Source organism: Megalops cyprinoides, chromosome 12 (genome assembly GCF_013368585.1).
Source record: "Megalops cyprinoides isolate fMegCyp1 chromosome 12, fMegCyp1.pri, whole genome shotgun sequence".
Lineage (NCBI taxonomy): Eukaryota > Metazoa > Chordata > Actinopteri > Elopiformes > Megalopidae > Megalops > Megalops cyprinoides.
In genome coordinates, this window is record NC_050594.1 from 11,647,647 (window position 1) to 11,661,696 (window position 14,050).

A 14,050-nucleotide genomic window follows, 5' to 3' on the forward strand; every position below is an offset into this window, starting at 1 on the left:
TAGCAAAATAGCATAACACATAACCAACTGAATCTCGTACATCCTGAATACTGAATAAGGACTAGGTTGTTCCGAAAATGTCAACTGTTGATAATTCAAAAACCACCTCTCCACTCTCACACCATTCATGTTGTGGTACCTGAACATCCAGAAAGCCGACAACCTGTTACACATTCTTCTACCGGCAGAGGGAGCTTGCAGTCTCTGACAAGGCTGCGTTTCCATACAGCTGCGTTTGAAGAAGGGAGAGGATCGACGTCACGGACATTCTCTCCACTCACCGAGAAACAAAGTAGCGGATAGTGCAAAGCCGTGAGAATGGAGCGCTAGACCAGGCAGGGATAACCAAAGCTACCGAAAAAGAGTTTTGTTCAATAAAGAAACATGGATACAATCGTTCTGCATTCTCTCCTCTTCTGTTCTGCAATTCTGAGAGTTGGATCGCAGTTCTCGGCTGGTAAGTTTTTTTTTCCCCCTCAAAATGTCCCTGTTGGTTTCGCACTAAAGTTGTTTGAGTTGGAAGCATTCCTGTCAAGGTGTGCACCTGTAAAGTTTTCTAAAACCCTCTTGCGTGCATATCCTGTTTGGTTGGGTCTGTTTGTTTCTGTATTTTGCTGATTGCTTTGACGTTGGGTATAATAATACTAATTTCGTAAATTGTGTGTAAAACAGGTTAAAACTTTGCGTCCCTACTACATCACAGTGCCGCACGTTACACTGTTGTCTGAATCTACATTTTCTTTGAGTGGTTTGGATGAGTTCGATTGTTTTGTATCTGCGTGCAAAGGAGGCGAAACGCTGTAGAGTGAACCGTCGCACGTGCACAAAAATACATTTGTGTCAGTCCTTACAACGACTTTTTGTTACGTGTGACTCTAAGCAAACATGTCCCTTAATACAGTACTGTCATTAAGCAACTTTTATGCAAGCGTGTCAGTAAAAACATTGCACTGATATTCATAAACTTTGCAAATATCCAGAGAAACTTGCTACAGAACATCTTTAGCGATGTGGGTATAGGGCACACATTCGCGCGTTCTGTGTTGCCTCACTTAAACTGGAGGACTGCACATAGGCATGTTATGTTTTAAGATATTTTGTTTGTCTTGTATAAAGAATGCACAGGTGCGATGTGTCTGCTGTGTATCTCATCTATTGTAAGAAAACGATGAGAAAATGCAACGAAAACAACAAGTTCCGTGACACATCCTTGTGCTACGAACTGAGTTTTGTGTTGAAGTCGCTTTTTGGCTGTTTCGTGCGTGAATGCCGCAAGGTTTAACAGAGACAAAAATGGAGTGATGTCAAGTCGTCCGTTTTGTTAAGTGTAATCAAAGCAACAACTATGACCGATTCAACATAATTTTGAGTCAGGCGTTGTTAATCCGTTTAAATGCAACACGTCCTCGATCAGATTTGTTTAGGGTCATGTGTCAGAACTAAACCTAGTAATAAGTGGGTAATATGTGCATTTAGCATGAAATACTATTTCCTGATTAACTTACTTATATATCAGACTAACTAACTAAATTAAGTTCTGTTAACTGTCGCATTACCCCCCATTTGGTGTGGTCTCTAATTTTCCTAATGCCTCAGTAAAACTACCTGCAAAACCTGTTGTAAGCGTTTTGTTGAACCACTTCTCTAGTTTGGCACGATCGTGTTTCCATTATAGCATGTTGCATGCTTCTTTCTGACCCAAGTGTGTGACAAATGTTAACCAAATAAATCTTTAATTTAAGTATGTCCCTTATTCTGCTGTGTTAGAAATGTCTTTAGTTTACAACTAATTGTTGATCTGGAACTGTCCCGTGGGATGCAATATCTGCAGGAGGGCGGAGTCTAGTGTCTAAAGTGTTTGAACTGCTGACGCATTGAAGTATGGCATACAGTTTCATTTAAATTGCACTGAAAACGGGTTTTGTGCCATTTTATCTAAGAACGCTTTTGTGTTTTGTGATTCATTATTACTGAATAATGGGTATTTTAAAACTTTCAAATAATGTGTATGAGCTTGATAGTTTCCCGTGCCACATATAATAAATTGTGATTAAGATACCTATTTTTTAAACTTTATATTATACCGTTGTTATTTGGAAACTATGTCAGTATTCTATATATGAATTAGGAACAGTGCCTACACTGTAAAATAATCCTCCAAAAAGCACAGAGTACGTTCCTCTCATTATTCCACATCTGCTTCAAATGTAACCTAGCTGAGTCATTAGAGTAATGCATCACTGGGAAAATATGGGTAAAAAAACCCAGCTGTCGAGGTAATCACTGATTAATTCATCAGGAAAGTCTTAACCAAGGATTAATTACATTAGAGTAATAAAAACACAGAATGACAAACTGCAAATTATACATTCTGGAGATTGATTAGCAAATGGTGCAATTATGCCTGCATTATTATGGAAATGAACTGGAAGATCATGTTACATCTATCAGTAATGCCCTGAAATTAAGAGGCAAACTGTGCCGCTAATCCATGTATTATTTGCCATTGCATCTGGCTGGTGTGCAAATCAGACCGGTAATGAGATGAGTTGCAGAATAGCGCTATCATCCCGCATGTGCTTCTGTCCTAATTAATTGTTTTGTGTCCTAGGACATCTGGTGGCACTACCTTTACACCTAGCACGCTCAGTGGGAGTTTCTGTCAGAAGCATCATCCTCGCAGCAGTTTGCAGCAACTTACTATCAGATCACACAGACTCAATTCATACTGCACCCACTTCCAGCAAAATAGCAGCATTGATCATGCAGTTTGCTGGTATCACTTTAATGTGAATGGAAGCCAGAACACATGCCAGAATTTTGCAGGACTTTCAGTATAATTGTTTAAAATTTGCCAGCATTTGAAGGTGTTGTGTTGCAGAATAGAGACATTTTTGCATCTTGTGCATAATGACTGAGCATCATTTAATTTGGTTTGATCGGGCATTATCAGAGCTACAGGCTCACAGCTGTAAGGACAGAACTTTTCCTGTGCAATGGCTGCATTTCCATAGCTAGTCCAGACCCGGGCCTGCCAAGACTTTTGATTTACCAGTTTCCTTTTCAGTATCGTGTGATGAATGGGGCTATCAGAGTACTTCAAGCCTTTCCCAAAAGCCCCACCCTCTGTGCTAATCATGCAGTGGAGAAAGGGAGGGACTTATAATTCAAAGCTAGCTTAGTTACCATTTTTTGCATGCATCTGGTGAGAGGGTTGGTTTGTTTGTAAATAAAACCTTTTTTAGGCAGAATTTGGAAACGGAATGAAACAGTGCATGTCCGTATTAGTTAGCTGAGGGAGTGCAGCAGTAGTCACTTGGATCATGGAGTAGCTTTGTAGGAATGAAGATGTTAGAGCTACATTGTAGGTGAACATTCAGACATACATATTATTCGTGCAGCCACAGAGGTTGACATTTTCACAATAAGCAATAATGCATTCACTTGAAAATCCTGTCAATAAAAACATATAGAAAATACCCCATTCTGGAAGGGTGACAGATCATTCTGACCTGTGTAGTGCATAATGATCCTCTGTGCCTTCCAGTTATTAATATCATTAACTGGTAAACTGACAATATAGATTTAAACATCTTAGATCAACGTGTTTTAATGATACAGGTCAGTGTCAGCTCCAGTAGTTGACTAATGTTGGCTAAGGTAGCTACACATGTAGCAGATGCTGTTTCTGGTTCTGATTTTGCACAGAAATGTCCAGTACAGCCTAACTTCAGGGAGCACTTGTTGAAAACATAAAAAATGTATTAAAAATGTCACTGGGAAATAATTTAATGGATTGCTAGCAGCTAGGTTGCCTGTGTTATAGCTAATAAAAGAAAGGAAGCTCATGGCTATGTTTATTTTGATATTGTGTTTACAATATGATGTACAAAAAATTAATTCTGGTATTTTGTTTACTTCCATGCTAAGGTACCCACTCATTTTGTTACATTTTCATCAGGACTTTGCTGTGAATTCTACTTTATTGCATCACGTAATAAATGCCACATGCAGCCTGCGGTGATTGCGGGGCTTTTCACTGGAGAGGCTTTTTTTTGGTGTGGCTTTTCTCTAGTGCAGATTTTGTCTGGTGCAGCTTTTCTCAACCCCAGTATTCTTCCAGCATTTTCAGTGAGGCTGCATCAATATTGTCCTGCTTAGTGTGAACAGCTTTTAGCTCAGCTGATGTCATAGTTTAGGCTTTGAGCGCTCAGACATCAGAACCCAGGGGATCCCTCAGGGAAATTTTCTGTGTTCACAGAACAGTCTGCAGATCATCATACTAAAGTATTTCAGTCATTACTTGGGTCTTGTGTTTGTGTGCCTTTGTGAACATTGTGTTCATATGCGGCTGCCAGTGATTCTCTTGGGTCGGTATGCCTGGTGTTTGTCATGGCATCAACTTGTACATTACAGGAGTAAGGGTGATGTGTTCCTCCCTCTGAAACGGCACGCAAAGACCCTTCTAAGAGCTGACAGGGCATTCTAGCAAAGGGTAGGAAACACAGTTTCAGCTGGAGAAGTCTGGGAGGTTTTTGTGACTGCCATTGGCTGCCTGTCCTTTACATTACACCTGAAAAGGTGAAATCGTACTAAGAGCATTGTTTAAATTTTATTATTTGCAATGCTCAGAGAACCGCAAGACTGTGTATGTGTTGGGTGTGTGGTTGGGGTTGGGGCAGGTGTGTCTGATTCATTTCAAAGGGCTGGACAAAATGGCAACCACAGCCAGACCTACAGATCAGGGTTTTATCCCTTTCTACTCACCCCCGCTGCCCCTAACCCCCATATCGCCATGTACATCCAAATATCCTTGCCCCCCTGACCCCATACATCTCCCTCCCCTGAAACACCTCCACCCAGCCTTTGTGGGTGATTCCGTGGCTTTCTAGCTCAAATCTAACATAAGTAATATATAAACAAAACCATGTGTGTCTAGAGAAATCAGTGTGCCAGCAAGTGAAAAAAGAATCATTGCCTGCAAGATGATGAAATGTGTGTGTATGCGTGGAGGAATAATTTGTATTCATATGAAAACATTCATGCAGTAAACCTTGAGTAGTGATGTTTATGTCGTCCTTACCACAGACTGTGCTTTTGCAGATTCTGGTAATGCAGCAGGTTATTGATCATTATTTTATGACCAAAAATGGCATCTACATTTTTCAGTTATGTATGTAATAAACTGATGTCATGAACTGACCGTCTGTGCGGTATACAGCTGTGATTGATTTGATTTTTTGGAAAAAAAAAAAAATATGACTGCCATCGCTGTTATGTGACCTTCCTCTCAGTTAAGTGAGTGTCAAAATTTGCATCATAGATGGTATTAATAAATAATAGCTGCCATAACCACAGAGAATAAGTAAAATGAGTAGGGTTTTTGGTTTTGTTTTGAATTTTTATTTTACATTTGAATTTTCATTTTAAATTTGATTTGAAATTGGATGAATCAGTGTATCTGTTTTTTTTTCCAGCATTTTCCATTTAAGTGGGAATTTACCTGGAATGGTTTATATTAGCCTCCGTGCAGGTTACTGCTGACAAATTACCAGCATGTTCTGTCTCCTCTGTCTTATTTTACTTCTGTGTCTTGTTCACTCAGGGAACTCCACACTTCACGAGGAGTGCACTAAAGTGCTGTAAAATGACACTTTCAGTTGTCACAACAATTACATCAGATGTTTATGAAAGATTGCCGCTGGCAATGCAGATGAATCTGTTGCCAACTGTCTAAATAACAGGGCTTTGATGGGATGCTGTGTGAAGCGGGAAGGTGTCCATGCTGCCTGCGCTTGTCATTGTGTCTGTATTTATAGCAGCATTTGGGTAGCACTCTCATGACTGATGCCCAACCATGGCTTCTCCAGCCTGTATGGTCTCCTGTATTTAAGCCCGTTTACAGGGGAGGGGCAGGGTCATATCAGGGTCAAGAATACCAGGAGTCCAGCCCGGTCTGACCCTTTGGCACCATTACTCTTTGATTTAATTTTTCCCGATGCAGGACATTGTGCTGATTTGTGTGATGCAGTGGGTGTGGTAAGGGGAGTGGTCAGAGACCCATGTGAGGAATGCCATGGGGTAGGCTGTGTAGTGTGGTCAGAATTCACCTGAGTACTTCCACTCATGCCAGATATTCATCTGCACTTCCATGCACCTCTTACCCTGTATAACTTACAGTTTTAATTTTTGTAATGTAAATTTCCTCATGTCCTATTTTAAATTCAAGTTGATAGGCGTCTGATCAGTAAAGCTTAAGGAGGAACAAATATACACATTTTAATATTTTGTATAAATATTTAATATGTATAATGTTTGATCTTATCTGCTCTTTCCCCCATACTAAGCCTGGTTCAGTTGCCTGGGTGTTTCTGATATCACCCTCCTCTAGAAAAACAACACAAGAACTGATGCCACTGTGAGTGAGTCCACTTTTTGTGCTGCTTGTTGAATTTTAATAGGATGGGAGAGATAGGATTTGATAGCTGTTAGTGCAAATGAATGTTAATAGTATAGATCTCTTAATCCCCCACCCCCACCCCCCGGGTGCTGTCTGTCCTGTTACCGTGGGCACGATAAACCGCTCTCATCCACTCGATCCCCCCCCCCCGCCCCTCTGCACAGCAGCCAGAAAGGGCTGCGTCCTCCCACTCTGTATTGGATTGAAAGTCACTACTATGAGGGAAGGAAACGCTTTCTGATAGTGTCCTGCCTGAAACCTTTATACCTCCTGCTCATACCTCTCTCCTACTCTGTGATTCTGATTCTTTTTACTACAAGCGAAGGTACAAACACTAAAAGACCTTCATTTTAGACCCCACTTTGGGCCCTTCTCTGTGGACTGGGCCCACCTCCTTGCGTGGAGCTCACAATCTCTCAATGAAGGCTTGTGACGTATTCCCGCTTGTGACTTCTCTGCCTTCTTCTGACCTGAAAATAGAATCACATAAAGTTACATAGATTTTAACAAACTTTTTCATGAATGTTTGTAATTTTCTTATGCTTTGTTTTTATATTCAAGATAAAAATAGGTACATTTGCCACCATGAAGCCCACATTTGAAAAGGTACCACTATGACCATTCACATAAGTGCAGTTTTTTCCCCCTACATGGGGATTTGATTCCAAATGAAACCAGGAAGGAAGTGATTAGCTTTTGTGATCTGCTTATCTTTGAGCATTAGGTTGCAGAAGTTTTGAGACTGGTGTGGAATTCCCTCTATGAAAATGGTGGGGTGTGATTAGAAAATGATTGGACGTTTAGTTGTGAAGATTATGCACATGTAAGAAGTGATTGGGACCAAGATGCGCCTGATGAGGAAGAGGCTAAAATCACACTGAGGACTCACCACTCCCGAGCAGCATCTGTGTCCTGCTGGGTTTGTTTCAGTGTTATTTGGTCTAGTGTGGTGGTCACACACACAGTGTGTGCTGTAGGGGGCATTGGTTTTATCCTTTATTATGTCAAGGATGACTATTTTTTGTCATTTTTACTTTGTTATTTCTGTCTTACTTATTAGTTATTAAGTTATTAGCTGTTTTTCCAGGTTGCTGGTGAAGGACATAAAAAGAGAAGGAGAGACTATAGAGCCATTTGCAGTTCATGTCATGCGTATCAAATTAGCAAATGTGCATGCAGATTGGTTGCAAAACATGACAAAAAAGACTTAAAATTGCTGGAGGGAGAGACTGACTGACATAAATCAATAAGTAAATATAAATATAAAATTACTATATATTTATATACTTTTTATATACTATATGTAAATATAAAATTATTATTATTATTATTATTATTAACTGTTCTTACATAGTTAAGCAATTACAAGTAACAGCAATTAATTTGCTGAATTAATTAACCATAACGTTACCTTAAAAAAATAAGGAAAACATGAATTTTGTGCTTGCTGGCTAGCTATCCAGTGAAACATGTCAGAATGACGTACACTATCCAAAAGGTTACTTTGGGGGTTGAAAAAGGCACTTCTCCGTGAAAGCACCAGTTACAATGTAATCGTTGTCGCATTAGTGTGAGTGACTGGTACGTTTTGGTAGCACAGAAGAATTGTGAGCATCGTGATAACAGTGCTTACCCCGCCATACACGCCCAAGTCGCTGTGTATTTGCCTCAGCCTTCCAATGGTGTTTTCATGATGGCATATTATCAGCACCATATGGAAATGAAAATGTTTGAGAAGCCTGCATCAAGGTACAGAGGTAGAGGAGTGGTCAGCATGAGTAGAGAGTTAAAAGGTTAATAACGTAATGTTTCAGATATTTCGTTCTCCATTTCAAGTAGCCTCATTATGGTGCTGTGACCATGGTTTCAGTCATTCAGTCCAAATTAATTGGGCGCAGCGAATTTTTCGCTCTATTGTTAGCCGGCTCCCCATCCCACATTCTTCCGGAATCCCACGCAGCACGTCGGTGTTTCTCTTCAGCTTCGCCGCGGCGCGCACAGCATCCCTCACGCTGTCCGTGTGAAGTGCAGCGTGCTGCAGCCCGCAGCCCTCGGCCCTGTCACACAGCAGGCCGGCGTTAACGGGTGATGGAAGGCCAGCTCCCGTAGGCGTGGCCTCCCGCTCTCTGTGTACCCGCACAGCTTAGCCGGTCGCTTTTTTTGCTCTGTGCAGGAAACGCACCTCGTCCAGCCAATCAGCTGCTCTTTATGCTAGCTGAAATTCACTTCGGTGTTTTCCCTCTCCCGTTTGTAGCAGATGCTCGGATGCGGTATTGATTCAGTCAGGTCGAAGCCCCTGATCCAGTCGGTCCTGCCTCTCGCTTCTGCAGCTGCAGACCTATGCAGCATGCCCACACTGGAGTTTGTGCGGTAGACCATTGACTTATTTTATGTAATAGACCGATCGCTGTTGTTTGTGCAGTAGAACAATCACTGAATGTCATGCAATAAACAAATAACTGGCGTTCATGTGGTAGATGAATCAAATGTGATCTTGCAGTAGACCAATCACTGGTGATCTTGCAGCAGTAGACCAATCACTGGTGTTCGTGCAGTAGACCAGTCACTGGCTCAGTCATAAACTGGGCTTTTAAGGGCACCGTTCCTTCCTGCCATTGGTATCAGCAGCCTCTGATCATCCTATTCAACTTACCTTATTCTCCATTGGCCCCCTAGTGGTTGAATGAGGGACCTGCTAACTGTGGAGACATCTTTTGACAGCAACCTGAATGATGCCTGTTCAGACCTTGATGCCAAGAGCTATATACATAAGCTTACAGCAGCAGCTGGTACCTGATCACTCCTACTGTTGTTCTAGTCTTTTTGCTATTAAAAAAGGTAGTATGATGCTAGTGAATATTGCTTTTATTAATCTTTGTAAAACATAATCTGAATAGTGTGGTACCTTGTAATTCTGCTCTTGTGAATCGTTAGGCTCCATTCGTGTGTTGTCGTGATGTATGCATGCTGCTCTTAAAGGTAATTGGTAAGCATTGTATGTATTCTTTTTAGCATTGCTTTAACATGATACTCATTTTCTGTGTTACACAGCCAGGCTGTTCCATACCTGTATTCTCATTTTTCTTTGTGCTCCTATGAACTTCATTTATCATGCCATGATAGCAGTGAAGGTTCTGGAAAAATGTATCCGGCAAGTACATACATGTATTATCGTTATTAATAATATTAACAATTTTACTCACTGTGCATTTATTCACTGTCTTAGAATGAGCTTTTTTAAGACACACTCAGCTTGTTTTACTCTCCCCTCTTAAATTTTCTCTGTGAAACAGAGGAATGATAAAGGAAGACTGTACCTTTCCTGCAGAAAAAGTCTGACTTTATTATCAGGTTTATTATCAATGTTATCATTATTTATTAGCAGGCGCTCGCTCTCTGTCCCACAAGAGTTATAACTGCGGCTCTCGCAACATAACAACACATTTTACTCACTGCTTTTTATAGCTTGTATATTATTTTTATAACATAACTCTTACTTGAAACTTACTTTTGTAGTTTTGTTGCTGCAAGTTGTGATTATCTCTCCGCACTGCTGACCAACGTTTGTGAAAGAATTTCATTTAATAGGCCTTATTCATTATTTTTTCACTTTAATTTTTTAATTTCTTTCACTTTAATTTAACTTCATTTCTTGTCAGAGTACACTGAGTTTTTGAAACAATTTTATAGCATCATCCGAGAATGCTCTGTGGGGGACTTAAAAAAAATGTCACCTCCTCATTTGACTATTCATATTAGCTGCAATGCTACAGAAGTAAATAGCACTACTACTCCAGAGACTGGCTACTGATGTGTGTGATATTGTCTAATCTTTATTATTATCATTATTATTAATGAATCATGGCAGCTTCTGAGTGATCCATAGTGATGAATACCATGGGCTTCCTGTAGTAGCATCTGCACCAGTGCAAGGACAGCTCGTGTTTCAAAACTTATTTGTAGCTTGTGTTTTAGCTGTGTGTTTAATTTTGATTTATGGAGGAAAAACAGATGTGTAACACCGTATCACCTAATTTTGTGGATGGAAAACAAAATGGCCGCATGCGGTTGTCAACTTCTGCTGCTGCTACTACTGGTCATCTTCATTTGAACAAAGTCAGTGGTTTTGAAGAATCTGTTCCAGGGCATGGAAGGTTTACTTTTCTTGATCCTACAAGCCTTGGTCAAAGGGCCATGTTTTTAAAAGATCAGACCCTCCGTCATGGGGGATTCTCCGCTGCACGTTTGCATGCATTTCCTTGGTGCGGCGAGCAGGCGGGATGAGTGCGAATCTCTCGGCCGTGCTCTCTACATTCCTCATTGCTATTCGGCACAGAGAGGATCAGCATTGTAAGCCCTTGTTTTCCAGTGACATCATTTATATCCAGCTGAGTGCTTTGATAGGGTCAGGGCTAATGCGACAGGCTAATGCTGTTTCGTGGCAGCCAAATTTTAATAAAGAAATTGGAAATAAATAGCATGGACATTGCTGGGGAGAACTGTGATCTGATGACCACATATGCATTTAGCTTCTTGACAAACAGAGGGTCCATCCCCCTCAGTGTGATATTTTTTCTTTGTTGTTGTTGTGACTTCTTGTTGATGCATGAGTGTTATTAAAGATAATTTATCTCTTTACTCAGATCATTTTTTCTTTTGAAAAAGATCTTTTTCCCCAAAACAGGTTGAAATGTAAATGAGAGAGGGAGTGACAACCCTCGGGACTTGATGCTTAATGTAAAGGGGATTCTGGCTTCCATCCCAAAACATCTTGGGGAAAAAAGAATTTTTCCTGCGTGTAAAACAAGTCATAAAGAACCACTGTATCATAAGCCAGATGGAAAAACACACGAGGTTTCATGTTATGTGATGTACAATGGAAGCCAGAAAACAGATCCTCAACAGAGGAAGAGGATCACTGTGGTTTGGAAGAGAGAGAGTGTGTGCGAGCATGCGTGTGAGCATATATGTGTTTGTGTGTGTAACTACTGTGGTCAGTTGGGGATATCGGATGTTTGTGAGTGTGTGTGTCATCACTGTGGACTGCAATGGATAGGGTGTGTGTAGTCATTGTTATGTAGGGGGGGCGTTTGCACGCATGTGTATGTAATCACTATGGTCTGTAGAGGTTACAATATGTGTAGTCACTGTTATGTAGGGGGTTGTGTGTGTGTGTGTGTAGTCACTGTGACAAGTATGGATAGTGTGTATATACCCTGTATTTGAGGGCAAAGAAAAGTGAGGACAGATCATGCAGGGAGCAATGATATTTATCAGGTTTTACAAGCTGAATTTTCTCTGATGGAAATGAAACTGAAAAGGTTATGAGCAATTGATGTTTATTGTGTTCACAGAGATGTCTTCTGCTTGACCACAAAAATCCTGAAAAGGTTAAACCAGTGGAATGAAGTTTTGCGATGACACTAAATTAGAACACAATTAGGGGAAGTGCAGTCTGAGGGTTCTGCCTCCTCCCCCTGTTCCACAGTCCTGTTTTAAATGTGTGTTACTCAGGAGTGTCATTACAACGCCCCCCGCACCGCACCCCTCTGCACTCCTAGGAGAGTGTTGCACCACATTAGCGGTGAAATGATGCTGTTCCTGCTCTCAGTCTCGCTGGGCCCCGCCGGCCATGGAGCTGCACTCACGCTCGTACCGTTTCACCCCATTACTGTCAAGCAGCGCTACGCAGGAAATTGCACACATCGACAGACATCCACACACACGCGTGCACGCACATCCACAAATGCATGCAGACATCTGCAAACGCACACACACGCACGCGCACACACACACACACACACATACACACACGCACACACATCCGCAAATGCATGCCTATACGCACACACAAACTTCCACGAACACACAGGCTCACACTCACACATCCACAAATACACACTCCCATACAAATGCACACACGCAGACACACATGGGCAGACATCCTCAAACACAAGGACACACAAATGCACGCATAAATGCAAACACACACACACACACAAACACACACACACACACACACACACACACACACAGATGTCTGCCAACACATGCACACACGCAGGTCTTCAAGCACTGCTGACTTCCACTGTTCTCATGTTGCCTTTGCCAGTGTAACAGTTGAGAGGACGCTTCCCAGTGGATGAAGACAGCAGAGGAGTACTGTTCCATCCCAGGTCCCCCTGGCCTGTAGCAGCCCGGTGCTACGCTTCACCTGTGACTGCCATTTTCAGGATTATCTGCACCCTTTGATGTGTGCAAATCCTTCAGACACAGCAAGGCTTTAAGCAGGAGGTGTTTCATGGCATGAAACTGTCAGCATCTTCAGCTTGTCTTGGCAACCCCTATGCCACCATCCCACAGAAGGGTGTCAGAATTATGGTAAATCATTATATGATTTGAATGGCCATGCTTTAATCTATGTGAATTTGATAAAAAAAAAAAAAAAAAATCTGTGAATGTCAAAGCTGTAATGTCTGTTCATGTACATGGAGTAGTGTCTGTGAATGTCCATGCTATAATCTTTGAATGTCAACTATATTTGTGAATGGCCAGGCTATAATCTCCCTGAATTCCCATGCTATAACCTCCTTGAATGTCCATGCTATAATCTCTATGAAAGCCTATGCTATAATCTCTGAATGTCCGTAGTATAATGTCTGTGATTGGGAATTCCGTAATCTCTGTGAATTTTAATGCTGTAATATTTAGGAATAACTATTTTCACCTTAGTGGAGGCATATGCTTATCTTTACTTTCTCTCTGCTTGCTCTAAGAACCATAGTTTTTTTACATAAGCATTTAGCAGAGAGAAAATATTTTGACCTTTCAGTGCAAGTTTGATCTTGAAAGAGCGAGTGTAGACACTTTCCTGTACATATGCAAGCAGCTTATCAGGCTAAGCTGAAACTGCGCGTATGTGTTCTTGGCTCCAGCTTTACGCCAAGTGTCAATCATGTCAGCGTTGCACAAGAGTGCTAATCTCTCCCCCCGCATAGATAGGAGCGCGAAGAGGGAGAATTTCCAGACCGCAGGACCGCATTTGCGTTTTCTTTACCGCACGAGAAATGCTCGGATGCACGTTGGATCTCTCAAGCATGCTGTCAATGCTCTTCTACAAATTCAACAGCTTTGTAAATGCTGTGTGCTTTTATTAAAGTGCGGTTTATTTCCAAGCTGAAATGCTGAATGTACTGTCGGAGCAGGGGCTCCCTCGCAAGACAAAATGTTCTGCTCGATTTTACACAGCTTTTTTTATTCCCTTAAATCCTCATGCATTGCAGTGTTGACTGCAATATCACAGCAGAAACAGCACAGTGTCTCTCTCTCTGAGGTTTTGTAGGATGAAAGGGCATCGTTTAGGTTTTCCTCATAATTCCATCGCAGTATAAAAACAAGGAGTCTCTTGTTTGGGCAGGCTGGTAATTACTGGTTTGTTGAGCACGTTATTCACGGTGACTAACCTCGACGTTCGTGTTAATTGTGGCACTGCGGAGTACAGTAACCGCTCTGACAGACTGTCCTAATGAGGAAGCCGTCTTGTCCAATCGCCTGATGCGGGATGGCAGAGTCTTCCAGCGCAAAGCCGGG

General features: G+C 41.5%; 1 protein-coding gene across 1 annotated transcript in view; it reads left to right on the plus strand.

Moving 5' to 3' along the window:
• Window positions 1–332: 332 nt before the first annotated feature.
• LOC118786673 (receptor-type tyrosine-protein phosphatase kappa-like) overlaps window positions 333–14,050 on the plus strand; it is a 125,959-nt gene continuing 112,241 nt past the window's right edge. The window contains exon 1 of the mRNA XM_036541900.1: window positions 333–457. Within this exon, the coding sequence (XP_036397793.1) occupies window positions 385–457 (73 nt within the window). The 5' untranslated portion in view covers window positions 333–384. The remainder of the gene's footprint in view (window positions 458–14,050) is intronic.